We start from the raw sequence: 20,416 nt of genomic DNA, 5'->3' as shown, positions 1-20,416 counted from the left end.
TTTTGTTCTTACTTGCAGATCATTAACTTAGAGCTTGACTGTTGAGGTTAGATAAGCAGGAGGAGAATGATAACGTACAGAGCATGTTGCCTCGTGCCAAATCAAATGGTATTGATCACACACATGGTTAGCAGATGTTGTGGCGAGTGTAGTGAAATGCTTGTGCTTCTAGTTCCGACTGCAGCAATATCAACAAGTAATCTAACAATTCCACAACAACTACCTAATACACACAAATCTAAGTAAAGGCATGGTATAACAATATGTACATATAAATATATGGATGAGCAATGACCGAGCGGATTAGGCAAGATGCAATAGATGGTATAAAATACAGTATATACATATCCGATGAGTAATGCAAGATATGTAAACCTCATTATTAAAGTGGCATTAATAAAGTGACTAGTGTTCCATTTATTAAAGTGGCCAATGATTTGAGTCTGTATGTCGACAGCAGCCTCTCTGTGTTAGTGATGGCTGTTTAACAGTCTGATGGCCTTGAGATAGAAGCTGTTTTTCAGTCCTCGGTCCCAGCTTTGATGCACCTGTACTGACCTCGCCTTCTGGATGGTATCGGGGTGAACAGGCAGTGGCTCTTTTTGGCCTTCTTGTGACATCGGGTGCTGTTGGTGTCCTGGAGGGCAGGTAGTTTGCCCCCGGTGATGCGTTGTGCAGACCACACCACCATCTAGAGAGCCATGCGGTTGTGGGCGGTGCAGTTGCCGTACCATGTGGTGATACAGCCAGACAGGATGCTCTCAATTGTACATCTGTAAATGTTTGTGAGGGTTTTGGCCAAATTTCTTCACCCTTCTTCACCACACTGTCTGTGTGGGTGGACCATTTCAGTTTGGCCGTGATGTGTACGCAGAGGAACTAATACCCTAATATCTCTTGGGAGATAATATGGTCGGCATTTGATTGTGAGGAATTCTAGGTCAGGTGAACAAAAGGACTTGAGTTCCTGTATGTTTTTACAATTACACCATGAGTCGTTAATTATGAAACATAGACCTCCGCCCTTCTTCTTCCCTGAGAGATGTTTATTCCTGTCGGCTCAACGCACAAATAATCCCAGTGGCTGTACCGACTCTGACAGCATGTCCCCAGATAGCCATGTTTCCGTGAAACAGAGTATGTTACAATCCCTATTATCTCTCTGGAAAGCAACACTTGCCCTAATTTCGTCTATCTTGTTGTCTAGAATCTGGACATTAGTGAGTAATATACTCGGAAGCGGTGGGTGGTGTGCTCACCTCCGAAGTCTGACCAGAAGGCCACTCCATCTAGCTCTTCTGCGGTGACATTGTTTTGGGTCAGCCTCTGGAATCAGTTGGAATGCCTTGGGTGGTTCGAACAAAGGATCCGCTTCGGGAAAGTCGTATTCTTGGTCGTAGTGCTGGTAAGTTGATGTCACTCTGATATCCTATAGTTCTTCCCGGCTGTATGTAATAACACTTAAGATTTTTTGGGCTGACAATGTAAGAAATAATGCAAAAAACCCAAAATACTGCAAAAGTTTCCTAAGGACTAGAAGCGAGGTGACCCTCTGTCGGCACGATGTGTTTCATGCACATTTCACACGGTCATTACCTACCTGGTCTGACCTGTGTATATCGGTGCTGATAGATGGTTAACTGCAGCTGTAGCCAAGTGAAAAATTAAGCATGTCATGGTTGCTTTAATTACAAGCTGCTAGACTCACTCATGTCTTTGAAATTGATGCTGCTTGGTATGTCTGCTGGGAGGAAGCACTAATACAGGAAATATGATATCTGTACATCAGAAGGTGATTGTGTCCTAGATTTTACAGAGAGATACGATAGCTTTGAGGTGTGTGTGTGTGTGTGAAGGGAGGGGATAAAGACTCAGGTCATGGGAAACCTGATCAGTTGCCATTTGAGAGTATTGGCCTTTATCGGGAAAAAAGGAACAGCGAAAAATTGCAGTGTGTAATCTTCCATTAAGGAAAGACAGAAGCAGGGAGAGAGAGAGAGTGAGCGAAAGACTAGGTTCTTTACTATAAGGCAGGTTGATTAGATCATGGTGCAAGGCCCATCACACAGGAAATGAATTACCAAGAAAGCCAGACATGGGTAGCAGCTGGCCAAGTGCTGTACTGCTGCACTCATGCAGCCATACATAGAGAGAGACTTTGATGGATGAAATGTTTTAAAGGAATTGTTGAATAATTGGGAGCAAAAATATAGTTGTGTCTTTGGATCTCAAAATGAATGGAAGAGGAATGGGAGGGAGCAAATCACAGAGCAGGAGGGAGAAGGAGAGGGGGAGGGAGAGATACCTTGAGGTAGGGATGTACTGTAAAGAGAGGGAAAACCTCCCACAGTAGACAAGGTGCATGCTCTGCATTGCTTCAACATTAAAATGGATTGGTAGAATGTCTTTCGCTTGCCCACCTATGGACTAAAGGAGCCTAACGTTACTTCTTATAGACCAGGACCTTACATGTTCTGTTTAGAGGCGAATTGGCTCTGGCAGTCAAAACAGCCAAATAATCCATCTAAACGTGAATCAACTCTCAATTGCGGTACGGTTCTAGAAACATAAAGCCTTCTACTTTCACATCACATTAAAATAATTTCACAAATGAAAAATATACCCTTACTGTAGACTGTTTTAACCGGTTTTAACACAGTTGCACCTGACAGTATTTTTCAGTACACCATTTGTGGCGTCCGTGTTCCCTTTACAGACAGGTGTTCAGAGACGCAAATCGCTAATTAGTACAGGTACGCTGCTGTCTTCCGTGCACATGCACACTAACCCACACAACCCAACATACAGAGATGGCAACTAATTTGCCTCTGCAGTAAAATGCATTTTGGCTTCCTGGAACTTCACAGTGTACTTTCTTACATGTTGCTTTGAGGCTATGCACTGCAGTACAATAACACTGAGCAACAACTGAGCAATAGGCACTGTAGTATACCATTTTTAATACAGTAATAAGTTATTCTTTCACTCATTATCAACATATTATGCTTCTGTATATTTTGAATATGACTAAATTGTTTGGAATGTCAATTTTGACTTATTTTCTTAGATTCCTTGTCACTAGTGGGGGGTGTTTTTTGCTATTGACACCTTACCGGACACCTAGCATTCCTCCTAGTCACTTTCTAAATTCTTTGTCACCAGACAACTAATTCTCTGTCCTGCAGCAGCACACCCTGGACTCATGAGAAACGCATGAAGAAGTCTATCGCCTTGGAAACCTGCTACTTCTCCCTCAGATTCTCAAGGCTTACTCAGTCCAGAGCCTACCCATGTACTGCAAAGTAAGCATTATGTATTTCCTTAAATTTTGTTACAATAAAAGTTAGACTGGTCAACCAATATAAATTTTTTCGAAAACCCTTTGTCTCAGTTTGAACAAAACACCCACAAAAAGATGAAAATACTACATTTACATTGTCATTGTGTATGAGCTCAGAGGACATGACCGGATCTTAAATATAAGAGCAGAACAAAGTGTTGTTCTGAAATCTGCTGAGCTTTTGAGTAGATCTCACCCATCAGGATTCAAACAGAGATCACTCTAAACCAGTCTTTCATGCAGGATTCAATTCACAGTCATAGCCCTTGCCTGCCAGAATATCAATATAATATTCCATTACCGTGGAAATAAAGGGAAAGAGACAGAAAGAGGAAATAAATTCAGCTCTGCAGTCTTAACCAAATGAGCTTTGTGATATAATAACCTGATTAATAAAACAAATGTCTGTTTTATGATTTATTTGGACAAAGTACTTTGTTGAACAACTTTCCAATGTCTTACATAATTGATGCTGATGATATCACTTATGTACATCTACTGTACCATTACAGATAAATGAAGGATATTAACAGTGAAAGAGAAGACAGATGATAGAGTGACAAGAAGTGGGACAAAGCAACCAGAGGAGATGATTTAAAAAATAAAGAAAGCAGGGAGCAGACACAGCATCCTACAAAGGATATATCAGCTGGCAAGGATGAGGAGGGGGAGGTGGGCTTGGCGATGGGGACATCTTTAGAGATAAAGGCATTAACGTGGGAAACAGTTTGGCCTCCTGCTATGGACAAAAGGGAGGGGCAGATGGAAGAGTTAGAGAGAGAAAACATAGGGGGAAGAGGGCCTGCTACTGTGGACCGGGGAGTGGCCTAAGACTGCATGTATGTTGAGGAGTGATGGATAGAGGAAGGAGGCAGGGGCTCTGGAGACTAGGAGGGAGGGAAGTAGGGTGTGGCTGAGGAGGGGGTGTTTGCAGAGAGGCAGCGGGGGATGGGGGTGAGGCAGATGGGATGTCCAGCTCGTGTGTATAAAAGCCCCAGCACTCCTCAGTCGGACATCCTGTTGCTTCACTCCCTGCTCCCAGGCACCTTCGGCTCCACCAAACAGAAACAGTAAGGCGAGATAGATAGTTCGAAATAGATAGTTAGCAAAATTACAGGCCGCCAAATATCAACCATGAGCCAACCTTCAATGAACCACCTTTCAGGACGCGCCTCCACCTCCTACCGTCGCACATTCGGGGGCCCCAACCCCATCTCGATGTCCTCTTATTTGCCTTCATACTCCCGCATGCCAATGTCCAGCGGGCACTACATGCGCTCCATGTCGCCCGTGGTACCCTCTCGCTCCTCCAACCACCACCACCAGCAGCGGCAGCGCTCCAGCACCCAGCCGCCCCGTCTCACCTACGAAAAGGTGGACTTTCAGCTGGCCGACGCGGTCAATGCCGAGTTCCTGGCCACCCGCAGCAATGAGAAGGTGGAGCTGCAGGACCTCAACGACCGCTTCGCCAGCTTCATCGACAAGGTGCACTACCTGGAGCAGCAGAACAGCGGGTTGCAGCAGGAGCTGAGCCAGTTCAAGGGTCAGCAGCAGGAGGGACAGCCCAACCGGGCCACCGAGCTCTTCCAGGAGGAGCTGAGGGAGCTGAGGACCCAGCTGGACCACGTGGGAAAGGAGAGGGACCAGTACCAGGTGGAGAGGGACAACCTGGCCGAAGACATGAACCTTATCAAACAGAGGTGGGTGACATGGGGGAGAGAGTGGGAGGGAGGGGTGGGGTGTGAAAGATGTTTGGGGAGTGAGGGTTAAGGTAAGGGAGGGTTGTAGGATGTTTGGGTAGTGCATGGGTGCATGGGTGACGTACTGTAGATAGATTTTGAGAGCAAGAAGTAGGGGCAGGCGGTTGTTTGGGAAGTTCATGAGTGATGTAGAGAGATTTTGGGAGGTAGTGGTGTTTGAAAAGGGGGGTGTAACGATTGAGAGTGTATTTCAGGAATTTAGCAGACTAGCAATTTTTTGGACTCTGATGTTGATAGATACGTTCTGGGCAGATCCTGTCGGGAAGGGGACAGGGTGTGTGACTGTGTACAGTCTGGGACTTTCACACCACCACCACCCTCCCATCACCCCCCCTAATCTTTAAACATACCATTACACCACAATATTTATAGTCTGTATTTTAAACACTGATACAGGACCGGGGGTCTTTGGGCTCCAACCAAAAACTCCAGACCAGCAGTGGTGGGCTGGCTGGGGTGTGGCACTTTGGAAGGATGAACACAAAAGCACCGCAGCATACTACCGCACTCTGTGCTTTACTGCAGTGTGTGTGTGTGTGTGTGTGTGTGTGTGTGTGTGCGCTCAAACACGCTAAATGTAATGGCATTGGACAGGAAGGATTCAACATAAAACAAGATGAAGTGCTTCAGCATATCATAACCAAGCAATGAATGGGACACCAAGGAAAACAAGGCACTACAGTATTAGAACATTTCTACATGACCATTTCTACAGTATTTACAAACTTTCAATGGACATCTCAGCAACTGTTGAGGCAGATTATTTAATAAAATATGTTTTATTAAATCAAACAAATGTCATTAAACGGAAGATGAAACTTCCTGAATTCATGGACTGTAAATATAGACAATAACACATTTAATTTAAAATTACACTGCAGTTCCATCAGCCCTTTCAAACCGAACCACAATATTCTTCTTTCAAACTCAATCTTGAGAAGAACCAGACAATCAGTTATGGGAAACAGCTTTTTTCCCCCATTTGAGTTACAATTTCTGTAGACACCCACTAACTACATGTAAATGCACAAACACTCCCCATGTCCCTTCCCTGCCCCAGAGAGGGGGAGAGAGATGACAGAAGAGGAGGATGGATAGACTGAACACTATGTAGCCAGGAAAGATGTAGGGAGGGGGATGAGAGAGTGAAGAGGCAGTAGGGGAGGAAGAGGGGGAGGTGTAGGTGGGGAGAAAAATAGCATCTGGAAAAATCAATGTGACTCAATGAGAGTGGCTCCATTAGGGGATGTTCAGTGTCCCCCTGTGGTGATGGGACGATGCCTGGGACCCCATTAGGAAAAAAGGACCCCTGCGACATGGCATGAATTAAAGATGAGGTGAGGCAGCAAGCCCCACACATGCAGTAACCCCCCACACACACACACACACACACACACACACACACACACGCACACGCCAAGCAATCAAGTGACTGACCACAGAGACAGCCAATCCCCAGCGAGCCTGCTGTGATTCCATGTTAGATACAGAGTGGACATGGTGCACTGAATGATATCATTGGACTTATGATATCATTTTTGATGACTCATCACAACAGTGGAAGAGACACTGTGTTCTATGACCCTGTCCTATGATGACTAATACAAAACCAAAAGATTTATCAAACTGTTTTAACCTAATCGAATATCTATTCAACCAGGCTTTATATTTTTACGGTTCAAATCTGCTTATAAAACATTAAGTATATTTGACATTTAGGAAAGGGAAGGCTTAGTCAGACCAGTCAGTATACTATTAGGCTTACGTAGTATAGACTTTGGTGGCAGAAGGCCCAGAGCTGTCAGGCTTAAGACAGGGTGTGTCCAGATGACCTCCAAGAAGTGGTAATTAGCCAAATTTGTTGGATGTAGCAGCTGCTGACCCCATTGGATACGCTCCCAAATCCTTTTACAGGACAGTGAATTACCAAATTGATCCAGAGGCTTTTTGCCAGCTGATGCTTCTTTCTGAGGAGGAGACCTATGACTCCCAGCCAGACATACTAGGTCCTGCATCCCAAATGGCACCCTATTCCCTATAGTGCACAACTTTTGACCAGAGCCCTATGTAGGGAATAGCGTGCGATTTGGGACAAACAATCAGATAGCACTTATGCAATTAGCACTGTGTTTCGTCCTGTCCCAAGGCTTCAGCTTCCTTTGTCCAGTGCTGGACGAAACCTAGACTATAACCCAAGTATTGTGAACGATATAAAATTAGTTCTGAAGTGCCATAACGAGTTACATAGGGTAATGTGTGTTTATTAACTACAAAGTTCTGCAATATATGATGTAACATACTGTATTTAATGATTGTGTTGTGTATTTAATTTCCATTCATTTATGTATTCTAAGGTGGAGGTTCCATAAATAGATCATATGAATCTACAACATACATTTCCATGGGCCTATGCATGATTGTAATAAGTATTTTCTCCTTGTATGTATTTTCTTCTTACAGACTGGATGAGGAGAATCAGAAGAGAGCTGAGGCTGAGAGCAACCTGCTTGTCTTCCGCAAGGTAAACACACCCTAGACTCAAACCATCACAATGTACACCAAATCAATATCTTGGGCAGCGAGTCAATAGTTGACGGTAAAAGTCTGATTGAATCACTCAGCCTAGATAATCACATTTGGCTCGCCGGTTGTGATGTCAGAGCCCAACCCAAAGCTTCCCTTTCCTCATAGCCCTGCATAACAGTGACATCTTCTGTTTGGCTGAGATAGAGCTGATTATTATGATTACACTACAACTCTGAGAATCGTGAAATCATGGGTTTTCACTACAGATGTAGGATCTTAATTTGAGCCAGCTTGCTACATCAGGAAAATAATCCTGCATCAACAGGAAATGTGAATTATTATGTGAATTCGAATTAATGGACATTTTTGTAGGGGTCGATACATTTTTCAAGTCCAACATTTCAAAGTGGAAATTACAAACTTCAGAAGCCTTTTAAATCTCAAATACACTACAAGTTTTAAATGTCCTGCGTTGTAGGCAAGTTCCCCTGCAACAGGTGGATCAAATTAAGATCCTACATATGTAGGAACCAAACGGAAACAAACAGACCGAAACGGCGAGGGACTAATCTGAACTACTCTAATAAGAAATGCTTGTTTTCATTCAAAAGAAAACGTTGTACGGTTTTAACAGTGTGCGCTAATGAATACAAAGTAAGATACGTATGACAAAACACAATATTGATGGCATTGCATTGTTGATATAATACTATATGCATCCCACTCACTGTTAGATTATCTGATCAAGCCAATAAGATTTGTTTAACCTGTTTGGGGGTTGATGAAATACTTACTAATAACAGTTTGATCTGAAACCAGGATGTGGATGATGCCACTTTGTCTCGCCTGGAGCTGGAGAGGAAGATCGAGTCTCTGATGGATGAGATTGAGTTCCTCAAGAAGCTACATGATGAGGTAGATGCAGCTGCTGAGATGGTCAACCACAAATCATGGTCTTTCTGATGATCCATGCATCATCATACCTTTTTGGATTCAACCTGCTATTTAGAGGCCTTTTTTCCCAATTAACCTCTCACTTGCTCTGCGGTCTTCTCAGGAGATCCAGGAGGTGCAGGTGAGTTTCCAGACACAGCAGATGAAGATGGAGGTGGACCAGACCGCCAGGCCTGACCTGACCGCTGCCCTCAAGGACATCAGGGCCCAGTACGAGAACATCGCCTCCAAGAACATGCATGAGTCTGAGGAGTGGTACAAGTCCAAGGTGAGGGGGGAACAATGGACACACACACAAAATTGAACTACCTAATCTCACACACACGCACACACGCACGCACGCACACACACACGCACGCACACACACAGAGTAACACCTGTTCTTATTTGTGTGTTTGTTCTGTGCTCCGGCAGTTTGCTGACCTGACAGACTCTGCCAAGCGTAACACTGATGCTATGAGGCAGGCCAAGCAAGAGCAAAACGAACACAGGAGGCAGATGCAGTCCCTCAGCTGTGAGATTGATGCACTGAAGAGCACGGTGAGGCCTCACAGAACTTGCCTATTTGTCTGTAATCAACCCCAATTTACACTGGCTGAGTGAGCAACAACAGTACAATGATCTCAGGCTTAACCCAAAATGACTGCCAGCCAAGAATCACCCAAGTGGGTCATGCATGTAAGTAGAGGATGATGCGAGTGAGCAAAATCCCTTATAATTTCCTCCCCCCAAAAAATCTCCCACAATCTTCCCCCAGTGATGGAATACAGTATTTTATAAGCCCATGTGGGCTGGGCATCCTGAAGATGCAAGATACTCTATTAATAAAATCCCCCCATTTCCTCCTGCCCTCACTGTATGTATGTGTGTATTTTTCAGAACGAGGCTCTGCTGAGGCAGATGCGTGAGATGGAGGACCAGTTTGGCGTGGAGGCCAATAACTACCAGGACAACGTGGTCCGCCACGAGGAGGAGATCCACCACCTGAAGGACGAGATGGCCCGACACCTGAGGGAGTACCAGGACCTGCTCAACGTCAAGATGGCCCTGGACATAGAAATCGCCACTTACCGCAAGCTGCTGGAGGGAGAGGAGAGCAGGTGAGGAGGATAAGGGTTATGACATCCTTACTCGCATCTGATTATGAACACATTCTTGAGCTAACCTATTGCTTCATTTCTCTTTAGGATTACTGTTCCCATGCATCCCTCCCAGTATGGCCGTAGTGGTGATAGGGGTGAGTTCCATCATATTGCCAATAATACTAGTCTTTATCTCTCAATTTATTTCCCTCTCCATGCAAATACACATATACTTGCCAATATTATCTTTATATTTAACATATCCAGAATCTATTATATGTATATAAATGATCATGCACAGTATCTATGTCACTAAATCTGGCTTATCCCCTCATAGGCTATGACCATACCCCAGACACCCCTAGCAGGAAGCCTGTGGTGATTAAGACAGTGGAGACTCGTGATGGAGAGGTAAACATTCCAAATATTCCCTGGTATCAAGAAAATGTGTTCCATACTTTCCATGTCCACCTTGATATTCATTATACAGTGACATTTCACGAGAAAGCATTTGCAGGAAGTGGTGGAATTTGACTGAGGTCTGTTTCTCTTCTTCTCTTCCTCCAGGTGGTGAAGGAATCAAAGAAGGAGAAGGAGAGGAGTGAGAGGGATGGCAACCATGATAGTAATGACAGGGATCATGGCAGGGATGACCACGATGACTAGAATAGTTAGGTACCAATCACCTGTTCCAGATTCAGATGTAGCAATACAATACAAAATAACCAAAAAAATTGTTAAAAGCTACATACTCCATAATTGCTGCTCACCTTTCACCCTTTAAGATCCAATTTTTCTGTAGAGCAGAGAGCCTGTAGTATATATTTGTGCAATGTTAGAAGTTGACAAAATCTCTTTTAGATAGCAAACTTAGTCACAGGATGTGATCGTGGTGCTAGTTTCAATAACTGATCATTCCTCATTGAAGAAAAAATACAAAACAAAGACAGCCATACATGAGCATACACAGACACGATAGTCCTATCACGCAGTGAATGAACACAGACTTCAGTAAATTGAACCTTTTTATCAATACACCACTTGAGGCCTTGATTTACAGTTAAATTATATATATTTTTTAATTGTAGCTGAACTTATCATTCAATAAAATGGGTAAATGGAAAGTGGCAAAAACAAAGCAAAAGGTTTTTTGTGATGCCTCCACAAAAAAAACCCCATCTCTGACATGGTACTCTCTCCAGTCGAAGGACATTATTTGATTTAGCTTTGAGAGACAGTGGACAACAATCAGTACAATTTAAAAAGGCGAGGGTCTTTGTAGAGTGTCATGGAACTCTCAATGTAAAATATCCTGCCAGAGAGGGACCACCAATAGGATTGATTATAGATACATACAGAACAGTCAAAGGCCACAGTAGCAGCATCACATACTCTGCTCACATTACACTCACCTCAAAATAGAAGGGAAATGTGCTATGCGATTATATGAGAATTTGTGTTTCTGACAGCAATAGAAAAAAAAGAAAATGAAAATGCTAATAAAGTAATCTGGAACAGAGCTATGGAGTGTATCTTTATTCATTTGTATTGTATACTCTCATACTACTACAAAATCCTGTATAAAATGGAGATAAGGTTGACAATTGCAATGAATGTGTATTTGCATAAGTGAAACATATCAATCAACAACTATTATACAGCAGAAATGAGTTCAACATTAACTTGATTTATTACACAGTAATACTTCATAATAACTAAGAAATCTGATTTCCAGTGCTCTTTTGTGTGAAGTGTACTATTTTAAAATAGAAAATATAGATCAGTTACTAGTTAGTCACCATGGAGACCGGCACCTTGTGGGACAAAATGCAGCCAAGCAACTTCCCGTGAGTAATGCAGAGGCTGGTCATTGCTCCCAATGGAAATCTCTTAATGTACTTATCTTTTAAACAGGGCAACTGGGACCAAAATACAACTACAGACTGAAATAGTCCATTTCCGTTCATTACATACCCTAAACAGGTCCACCTGGTTGTTGTCACTTTTAAGGCTTGACATATGTAATCTGATATCATGTTTATGCAAATTATTTGGAAAAAAATCTAATCTCAGACGTTGACAATATACATTTTTTCTGCAAAACAAGAGCCTATTATACCTGTAGGCTGACCTGTTGACATGCAATGCAAGTGTGGATGATCTATTTTACATGTCTATGTAACAAATCATTCCCTAATGTTTGTTTTGATGTTAAAAAAGCTTTTGGAAAATGTCGGGGTATTTTATTTCAGCTCGTGAAACATGGGACCAACACTTTACATGTTGCGTTTATATTTTTGTTCAGTGTAATTTGAGCAGTTGCGACCCGTCATTTGAGCCCCACATGTTTAGCTAAAAAAATATATATAGATGTATATACAGTACCAGTCAAAAGTTTTGACACACCTACTCATTCAAGGGTTTTTCTTTATTTTTACTATTTTCTACATTGTAGAATAATAGTGAAGACATCAAAACTATGAAATAAAACACATGGAATCATGTTGTGACCAAAAAAGTGTTAAACAAATCTAAATATATTTTATATTTGAGATTCTTCAAAGTAGCCACCCTTTGCCTTGATGACAGTTTTGTGCACTCTTGGCATTCTCTCAACCAGTTTCATGAGGTAGTCACCTGGAATGCATTTCAATTAACAGGTGTGCCTTGTTAAAAGTTAATTTGTGGAATTTCTTTCCTTCTTAATGCGTTTGAGCCAATCAGTTGTGTTGTGATAAGGGAGGGGTGGTATACTGAAGATAGCCCTATTTGGTAAAAGACCAAGTCCATATTATGGAAAGAACAACTCAAATAAGCAAAGAGAAATGACAGTCCATCATTACTTTACTGAACATAAAGGTCAGTCAATACGGAAAATAAAGAAATTTGAACGTTTCTTCAAGTGCAGTCGCAAAAATCATCAAGCGCTATGATGAAACTGGCTCTCATGAGGACTGCAACAGGAAAGGAAGAACCAGAGTTACCTCTGCTGCAGAGGATAAGTTCGTTAGCGTTACCAGCCTCAGATATTGAAGCCCAAATAATGCTTCACAGAGTTCAAGTAACAGACACATCACAACATCAACTATTCAGAGGACATTGCATGAATCGGGCCTTCGTGGTTAAATTGCTGCAATGAAACCACTACTAAAGGACACCAATAATAAGAAGAGACTTGCTTGGGCCAAAAAACATGAGCAATGGACATTAGACCGGTGGAAATCTGTCCTTTGGTCTGATGAGTCCAAATTTTAGATTTTTGGTTCCAACCGCCGTGTCTTCATGAGACGCAGAGTAGGTGAACGGATGATCTCACACCGTTAAGCATGGAGGAGGAGGTGTGATGGTATGGGGTGCTTTGCTGTGACACTGTCAGTGATTTATTTAGAATTCACAATCACCCGACCTCAACCCAATTGAGATGATTTGGGATGAGTTGGACCGCAGAGTGAAGAAAAAGCAGCCAACAAGTGCTCAGCATGTGTGGGAACTCCTTCAAGACTGTTGTAAAATAATTACAGGTGAAGCTGGTTGAGAGAATGCCAAGAGTGTGCAAAGCTGTCATCAAGGCAAAGGGTGGCTACTTTGAAGAATCTCAAATATAAAATATATTTAGATTTGTTTAAGACTTTTTTGGTTACAACATGATTCCATATGTGATATTTTATCATTTTGATGTCTTCACTATTATTCTACAATGTGGAAAATAGTAAAAAATAAAGAAAAACCCTTGAATGAGTAGGTGTGTCCAAACATTTGACTGGTACTGTATATTTTTTTGTTGTTGCCTATTTTGCGTGTTATTTTGGCATTCATTCATGTCACATACCAGTTTGCAAACAATGTAAAAAAAATTTACTTAACAATGCGGCATACAAACGTTCTCTTTCTTGAGTAAGGCAGCTCCAAAATGCAGCTGTTTCAGCCTAGCTCAGTACTTTCTGTGGTTAGAGGGGCAGCCAGAGGAATATACCGAGCATAGGCATTGGTAATCTTCTTACATTTACATTTTAGTCATTTAGCAGACGCTTTTATCCAGAGTGACTTACAGTAGTGAATACATACATTTAATACATTTCATTTTCATTTCATGCATTTTTTAAAATTTTTATTTTATTTTTGTACTGCCCCCCCGTGGGAATCGAACCCACAACCCTGGCTTTGCACACACCATGCTGGCATTGCAAACACCATGCTCTACCAACTGAGCCACAGGGAAGGTCTAGCTGTGCCGTGATTGGTTCAGTGTTCTGTCACTCATGGGGACACTAGGTCACCGCAGAATCTACAGGGAGAGCTAGACAGTTCAAGTCCCCTTGGGTGCTGCCATATATTTACATTAGAAGTGTCCATCCAAGAAGGCTCAACGTCATTGGCCACAGATAAAATGACGTCAAATCACATTATATCTACCGTAGCTTTGATTGGACTGATCATGTTACTTTCAAAATCTTAGCTAGCAAGCTAGACAAGCGGTCATCATCATGAATCACGTCAACAGTCTACTGGCAAATCCTTTTCAATCCTTGTCATATGAAAATAAATTATAGATAAACGTATCGGTGCTCATTGGCCATTGGACATAAACATTACACAACAAGTCGAAAATCGCGTGTTCAACAGTGAGTGGTTTGGAAGTAATCAGTGGCTAACAGCAAGCGTTGCAAAGCAATCACTATTTTGCTTCGCCTGCCTGCTATTCGGTGGAGCGGGTGTGTGGTCCAAATCTGGGTTTAAGGATTTAAAGCATCGGACTGAAATGTTCTCTTTTCCAAGCTTAAAAGGATACAGTTGATTCGGAAAGTATTCAGACCACTTGACTTTTTCCACATTTTGTTACGTTACAGCCTTATTCTAAAATTGATTAAATAAATACAAATCTTCATCAATCTACACAGAATACCCCATGATGACAAAGCAAAAACAGGTTTTTAGAATTTTTTTGCAAATGTATTAAAAATAAAAAACAGAAATACCTTATTTACATAAGTATTCAGATCTCATGCTATGAGGCTCGAAAATGAGCTCAGATATATCCTGATTCCATTGATCATCGTTGAGATGTTTCTACAACGTGATACAATTGTGGTAAGTTCAATTGATTGGACATGATTTGGAAAGGCACATACCTGTCTATATAGGGTCCCACAGTTGACAGCGCATGTCAGAGCAAAAACCAAGCCATGATGTCAAAGGAATTGTCCATAGAGCTCCGAGACAGGATTGTGTCGAGGTCCCCAAGAACACAGTGGCCTCCATCATTCTAAAATGGAAGAAGATTGGAACCACCAAGACTCTTCCTAGAGCTGGCCGCCTGGCCAAACTGAGCAATCGGGGAAGAAGGACCTTGGTCAGGGAGGTGACCAAGAACCCAATGGTCACTCTGACAGATTTCCAGCATTCCTCTGTGGAGATGGGGGAACCTTCCAGAAGGACAACCATCTCTGCAGAATTCCACCAATCAGGTCTTCATGGTAGAGTGGCCAGACAGAAGCCACTTCTCCATTTTCAAGGAGCAGGACTCTAACCTGGAAGCTTATAATAAATCCCACTATGCCTTCCAGCGAACCATCAAACAGGCAAAGCGTCAATACAAGACTAAGATCGAACCGTACTACACCGGCTCTGACGCTCGTCGGATGTGGCAAGGCTTGCAAAACATTACAGACTACAAAGGGAAGCACAGCCGAGAGCTGCCCAGTAACACGAGCCTACCAGACGAGCTAAACTACTTCTATGCTCGCTTCGAGGCAAATAACACTGAAACATGCATGAGAGCACCAGCTGTTCCGGAAGACTGTGTGATCACGCTCTCCGCAGCTGAAATGATTAAGACCTTTAAACAGGTCAACATTCCTGACATACAGGACCTCTACACCAGGCGTTATCAGAGGAAGACCCTAAAAATTCAAAGACTCCAGCCACCCTAGTCATAAACTGTTCTCTCCGCTACCGCACGGCAAGCAGTACCGTAGCACCAAGTCCAGGTCCAAGAGGCTTCTAAACAGCTTCTACCCCCAAGCCATAAGACTCCTGAACATCTAGTCAAATGGCTACCCAGACTATTCGCATTGCCCCCCCCCTCTTTTACACACCGCTGCTACTCTGTTGTTATCATCTATGCATTGTCACTTTAATAACTCTATCTACATGTACGTATTACCTCAACAAACCGGTGCCCCCGCACATTGACTGTGTACTGGTACCCCCCTATATATAGTCTCGCTATTGTTATTTTACTGCTGCTCTTTAATTACTTGTTACTTTTATTTCTTATTCTTACTCATATTTTTATAAACTGCATTTTTGGTTAAGGGCTCGTAAGTAAGCATTTCACTGTAAGGTCTGTACCTGTTGTATTCGGCACATGTGACTAATAACATTTGATTTGATTTGAGATATTGTGCACCAGTTGTTTACAAATATACATAGGCCGCCACCCCGTGTCTTACCAGAGGCTGCTTTTCTATCCTGCCGATAGAGTGCATAACCCGCCAGCTGTATGTTATTAATGTCGTCTTTCAGCCACAACTTGGACACGTGTCCAGCATGACTTCTGCCACCTTCAAAACAACTGAAAACTTGGAACTGGGAAATCTCAGACTTCAGTTCAAGACAACTGGGAACTCTGGAAAAAAATGAGGTCCGATTGGGAAAATATATTTTGAACGGTCATCCAACTCGGAATTCCAAACCGGGAACTCGGCCTCTTTCTAGAGCTCCGACCTGAAGATCACTGACGACCTTGTTTTTTTTCGAGTTCCCAGTTGTCTTGAAAGCACCTTTGATGCCAAAATTTGCCCACAAGAAGAACCGCCGCATCGCCTTCCTGTTCAAGTGAGCACAGCACAACAACACTGAGTCCAAAAATGTATTGTATGCTGCTGCATAAATTAGCTAATTTGCTTTTGTTGACCAGGAGAGGATACTATACTGTATAATGTGGTTGGGTCTGTAACTATGTTTGCCAGTGACAGTCTCTTCCCATTGAAATATTAGTTTTCAACAAAAGGTTCAGTAATAGACCCATGTAATTCCAGTTGATATTGTGAGGGTTGTTTTTTGTTTTGTTGTCACCCTTATAGTGCAATTAATGTATTGTTTATTGTTGTGTTGTGTAGTGGCATTGCTGGCATGCATCTTAAAAAGAGTTTAGTTTGTCCCACCAAGATTGACCAGTGGAGGCTCCTCAGAGGAGCAAAGGGGAGGACCATCCTCCGTAGTGAATTTCATAAAAATGTATATTGTAAAACATAAAAAGTTATCCTTTTTAGATAAAACTATACTAAATATAATCACGTCACCAAATAACTAATTAACCTCAACAGCACTCTGTAGGGTAACACCATGGTATAGCCGGAGGACAGCTATCTTCCATCCTCCTATGGGTACATTGACATCAACACAAAACCTAGGAGGCTCATGTTTCTCACCCCCATTCATAGACTTACACAGTAATTATGACAACTTATGGGCTCCCGAGTGACACAATGGTCTAAGGCACTGCATCTCAGTGTTAGAGGCGTCACTGCAGACCCTGGTTCGATTCCAGACTGTATCCCAACCGGTCATGACTGGGAGTCCCATAGGGCGGCGCACAATTGGCCCAGCGTTGTTAGGGTTTTGCTGGGGTAGGGTGTCATTGTAAATAATAATTTGTTCTTCACTGACTTGCCTAGTTAAATAAAGGTTAAATAAAAAATACAAATAAACTTCCAGAGGACGTCCTCCAGCCTATTAGAGCTCTTGCAGCATGAACTGACAAGTAGTCCACCCAATCAAGGGATAACAGAAATAATCTAGTACTGAAAGCACAAGCTACAGTTAGCTAGCACTAAAGTGTATAAAATGTGATGAGTAGTTGACTCAAAGAGAAAGACAATAGTTGAACAGTTTTGAACAAATTAATTTCTTACAAAATGAAGAAGCAAGAAAGAGATAGAGCTAGAGTAATTGTTTTCCAGTTTCACTTACTTAGCTAGCAAATACAGCTAGTTAGTTTAGCCTACTGAAACACCCTGCTCAAACAGAGGGATGCTATGTTATCTAGCTGGCTATGACTTTCCAACACAACTCTTCCAAGTCATGGTAAGCTTTTAGTTTTACTAATTTATTGTCCGGGGCCCACCGGTGTAACCACTTACTGAGTGTACACTACCTTTACTACATGATTGTAGCGGTGACTTTTATTTAGCTAATATGGTGACAACGATGTAGGCTGTGTGTGGAAAGGTTTTTTCACCTGTTCACATGCATCTGATGTGTTGTGCATTGAAGTCCACAAACGAAGGGAACAGAAGGAATACAACGTGGCTGTTATGAGAGTGAACTGTGTTTACTCGTGATCAGGGGTGTATTCATTCCACCAATTCTGTTAACTTTTCTTAAACGGAACAAAACGGGGATAAACATACCTTTATTTGTCCAATACTGTTGGACTAATGATTACACCCTATATCAGCTAGATGCAGGCAAGAGTGTGCAAGGCGGTAATGAATGTCACGGTCTGTCACCTCAAATGTGTCTCTCGACCTGTGTGTGCACCTAAGTTCATCAGGAATCAAAGTAAGACCCAAGTGCAGACTGTGAAGTAACAATGTTTATTGTAACAGGGGCAGGTAAACGACAGGTCAAGGCAGGCAGGGGTCGATAATCCAGAGGAGAGGCCAAGGTACAGGACGGCAGGCAGGCTCAGGTCAGGCAGAGGTCGGTAATCCAGAGGTGGAGCAGAGGTGCAGGCAGGCTCAGGTCAGGCAGAGGTCGGTAATCCAGAGGTGGAGCAGAGGTGCAGGCAGGCTCAGGTCAGGCAGAGGTCGGGAAGGCAGAGGTCGGTAATCCAGAGGTGGAGCAGAGGTGCAGGCAGGCTCAGGTCAGGCAGAGGTCGGTAAGGCAGAGGTCGGTAATCCAGAGGTGGAGCAGAGGTGCAGGCAGGCTCAGACGGGTACAGGGTCAGGACAGGCAAGGGTCAAAAACCAGTCGCCTGAGAAACTGCATAACTGTGGAAACCCAGGTGCAGAAACAAACCACTGGTTGACTTGAACAGGCACAGACAGAACGAAAACACAGATATAAATACCCAGAGGATAAGTGGGGAAGATGGGCCACACCTGGAGGGGGTGGAGACAAGCACAAGGACAGGTGAAACAGATCAGGGCGTGACAAAGTTGTAAACTTTCATAGGCTAGGTTGTAGCAACCTCATGATGGGTATAGGGAAAATGTGATTATCATGTAGAGCCTAAACCTATCGCTGTTACATTGAGCTGGGTGAATGGAATATGAATGAGAGTCCTCCAATATTCTGTAATAGAAATAAGGCCATGCTCAAAATCGTCCTCTCTCATCTTAAACGGCACTGATGGCCACTGAGATTGACATGCTAAAATCGCCACTGAATTTGAGTATCCTGGATTTACGTTTACTATGTTATGTCTAGTCTATGAGAAGAGGCTGAATCTTCGTATTCTGATAGCAGAAGTTGCATGTAAGTGTCAAGTGTGGACAGCCTGAGTAGGCAGTAGTTATACAACTTAGCAAGCTACCAGTTTTTGATCATTGCGTGTGTTGGTCCCTTTAAGAACTAACCAATAGCGTGAACATCCGTCTAGACAATCCTTAGGAAATAGGAATCCAGTTTTTCGTGAATGCGAAATGGGACAGGACAAGCCGTTGGCGCTTAGGAGAACGGTGTGAGAGGGTGAACGCTAACCGGATATGGAGTCCCTAGAGAAAGCAAGAACAAGATGGTTGTCAGGAGAAGTGCAGTACTATCATAAGGAGACGTATACTTGGAAAATGGAGGAGGAATGGAGGGAAAAAGAGAGGGAGAGAAGGTCTAAGGGAGAGAGGGTAGAAGAGGGTGAGCTTGAGTCGGATAGAAATTGTGGAGAAAAGTGAGATGGTTTGTTAAAGAAGAATGGTAGAAAGTGTAAACAGAGGGAGCTGAAGACAGGAGGAGAAATGGACATGAATGAGGGTGAAGCATCGGAGGTGGTAGGTGTGGTGAAGTTATCGGAGACAGAGGTATGCACCGAGTGTCAGGAAAAGATGAGTCTGGCAGTAGGAGGGAAGTTTATGGAAAAAGTGGACTCTTGCCTTTTGGCTGATCCATTTGTGGTTTCACGGTGGGTGAAAAAAGAGTTGGGTAATGTGGAATCGGTGAGGGTAACCAGAAGTGGTCTGGTGATATTGTTTGTATATCTGTTGGTCAGAGGGAGAAGGCGCTCGGAGTAAAACAAATGGGGGCAAGAAAAGTGAATTGTTTCGCTCTCAAGGAAAGGGCACCAATGAAAGGAGGAATAACTGGGTAGCAGTAAATATAAAAGTTGACCAGTTGAGGGGAGATTGGATTTCTGGCATTTATAGCAATGGTTATCAAATGTACTGCAGGGATGGAACGGAAGTCACAGAAAATGTAGGTTGTGGTGGTAGCAGAGAGGTATTTTGGTGTGCGAGACTTGACATCAGAAGAGTTACAGGGTGTGTTACATTTACATTTTACATTTTAGTCATTTAGCAGACGCTCTTATCCAGAGCGACTTACAGTAGTGAATGCATACATTTCATACAATTTCATACATTTTTTTTAATTTTTTACTTTTTTTTAAGTGGTGATGTCCCATCCTTTCAGGATGATGGCATTAGGTAGGAATAAATACATTTAGTTAGTGGAGTAGGGTGGTATTAATTTTATTTTAAATAATTTTGAAATTGTTAAACGGTAGGGTATTTATTTATTACATTTTTATTTTAAAG

At 42.7% G+C, this 20,416-nt stretch overlaps 1 protein-coding gene across 1 annotated transcript; it reads left to right on the top strand.

Moving 5' to 3' along the window:
• The first annotated feature begins 4,474 nt into the window (after positions 1-4,474).
• Positions 4,475-11,181, top strand: LOC115207960 (plasticin). Its single transcript, XM_029775607.1, has 9 exons — positions 4,475-5,040; positions 7,561-7,621; positions 8,446-8,541; positions 8,684-8,848; positions 8,995-9,120; positions 9,460-9,680; positions 9,768-9,817; positions 10,000-10,073; positions 10,230-11,181. Exons 1-9 carry the CDS (start codon positions 4,475-4,477, stop codon positions 10,326-10,328), a joined length of 1,458 nt encoding a protein of 485 aa, XP_029631467.1. The 3' UTR covers positions 10,329-11,181.
• The last annotated feature ends 9,235 nt before the right edge of the window (positions 11,182-20,416 follow it).

Source organism: Salmo trutta, chromosome 14 (assembly GCF_901001165.1).
Source record: "Salmo trutta chromosome 14, fSalTru1.1, whole genome shotgun sequence".
NCBI classification, from domain to species: domain Eukaryota; kingdom Metazoa; phylum Chordata; class Actinopteri; order Salmoniformes; family Salmonidae; genus Salmo; species Salmo trutta.
Note: the sequence above shows the minus strand (reverse complement) of the source record. Positions and strands in the feature narration are given on the sequence as shown.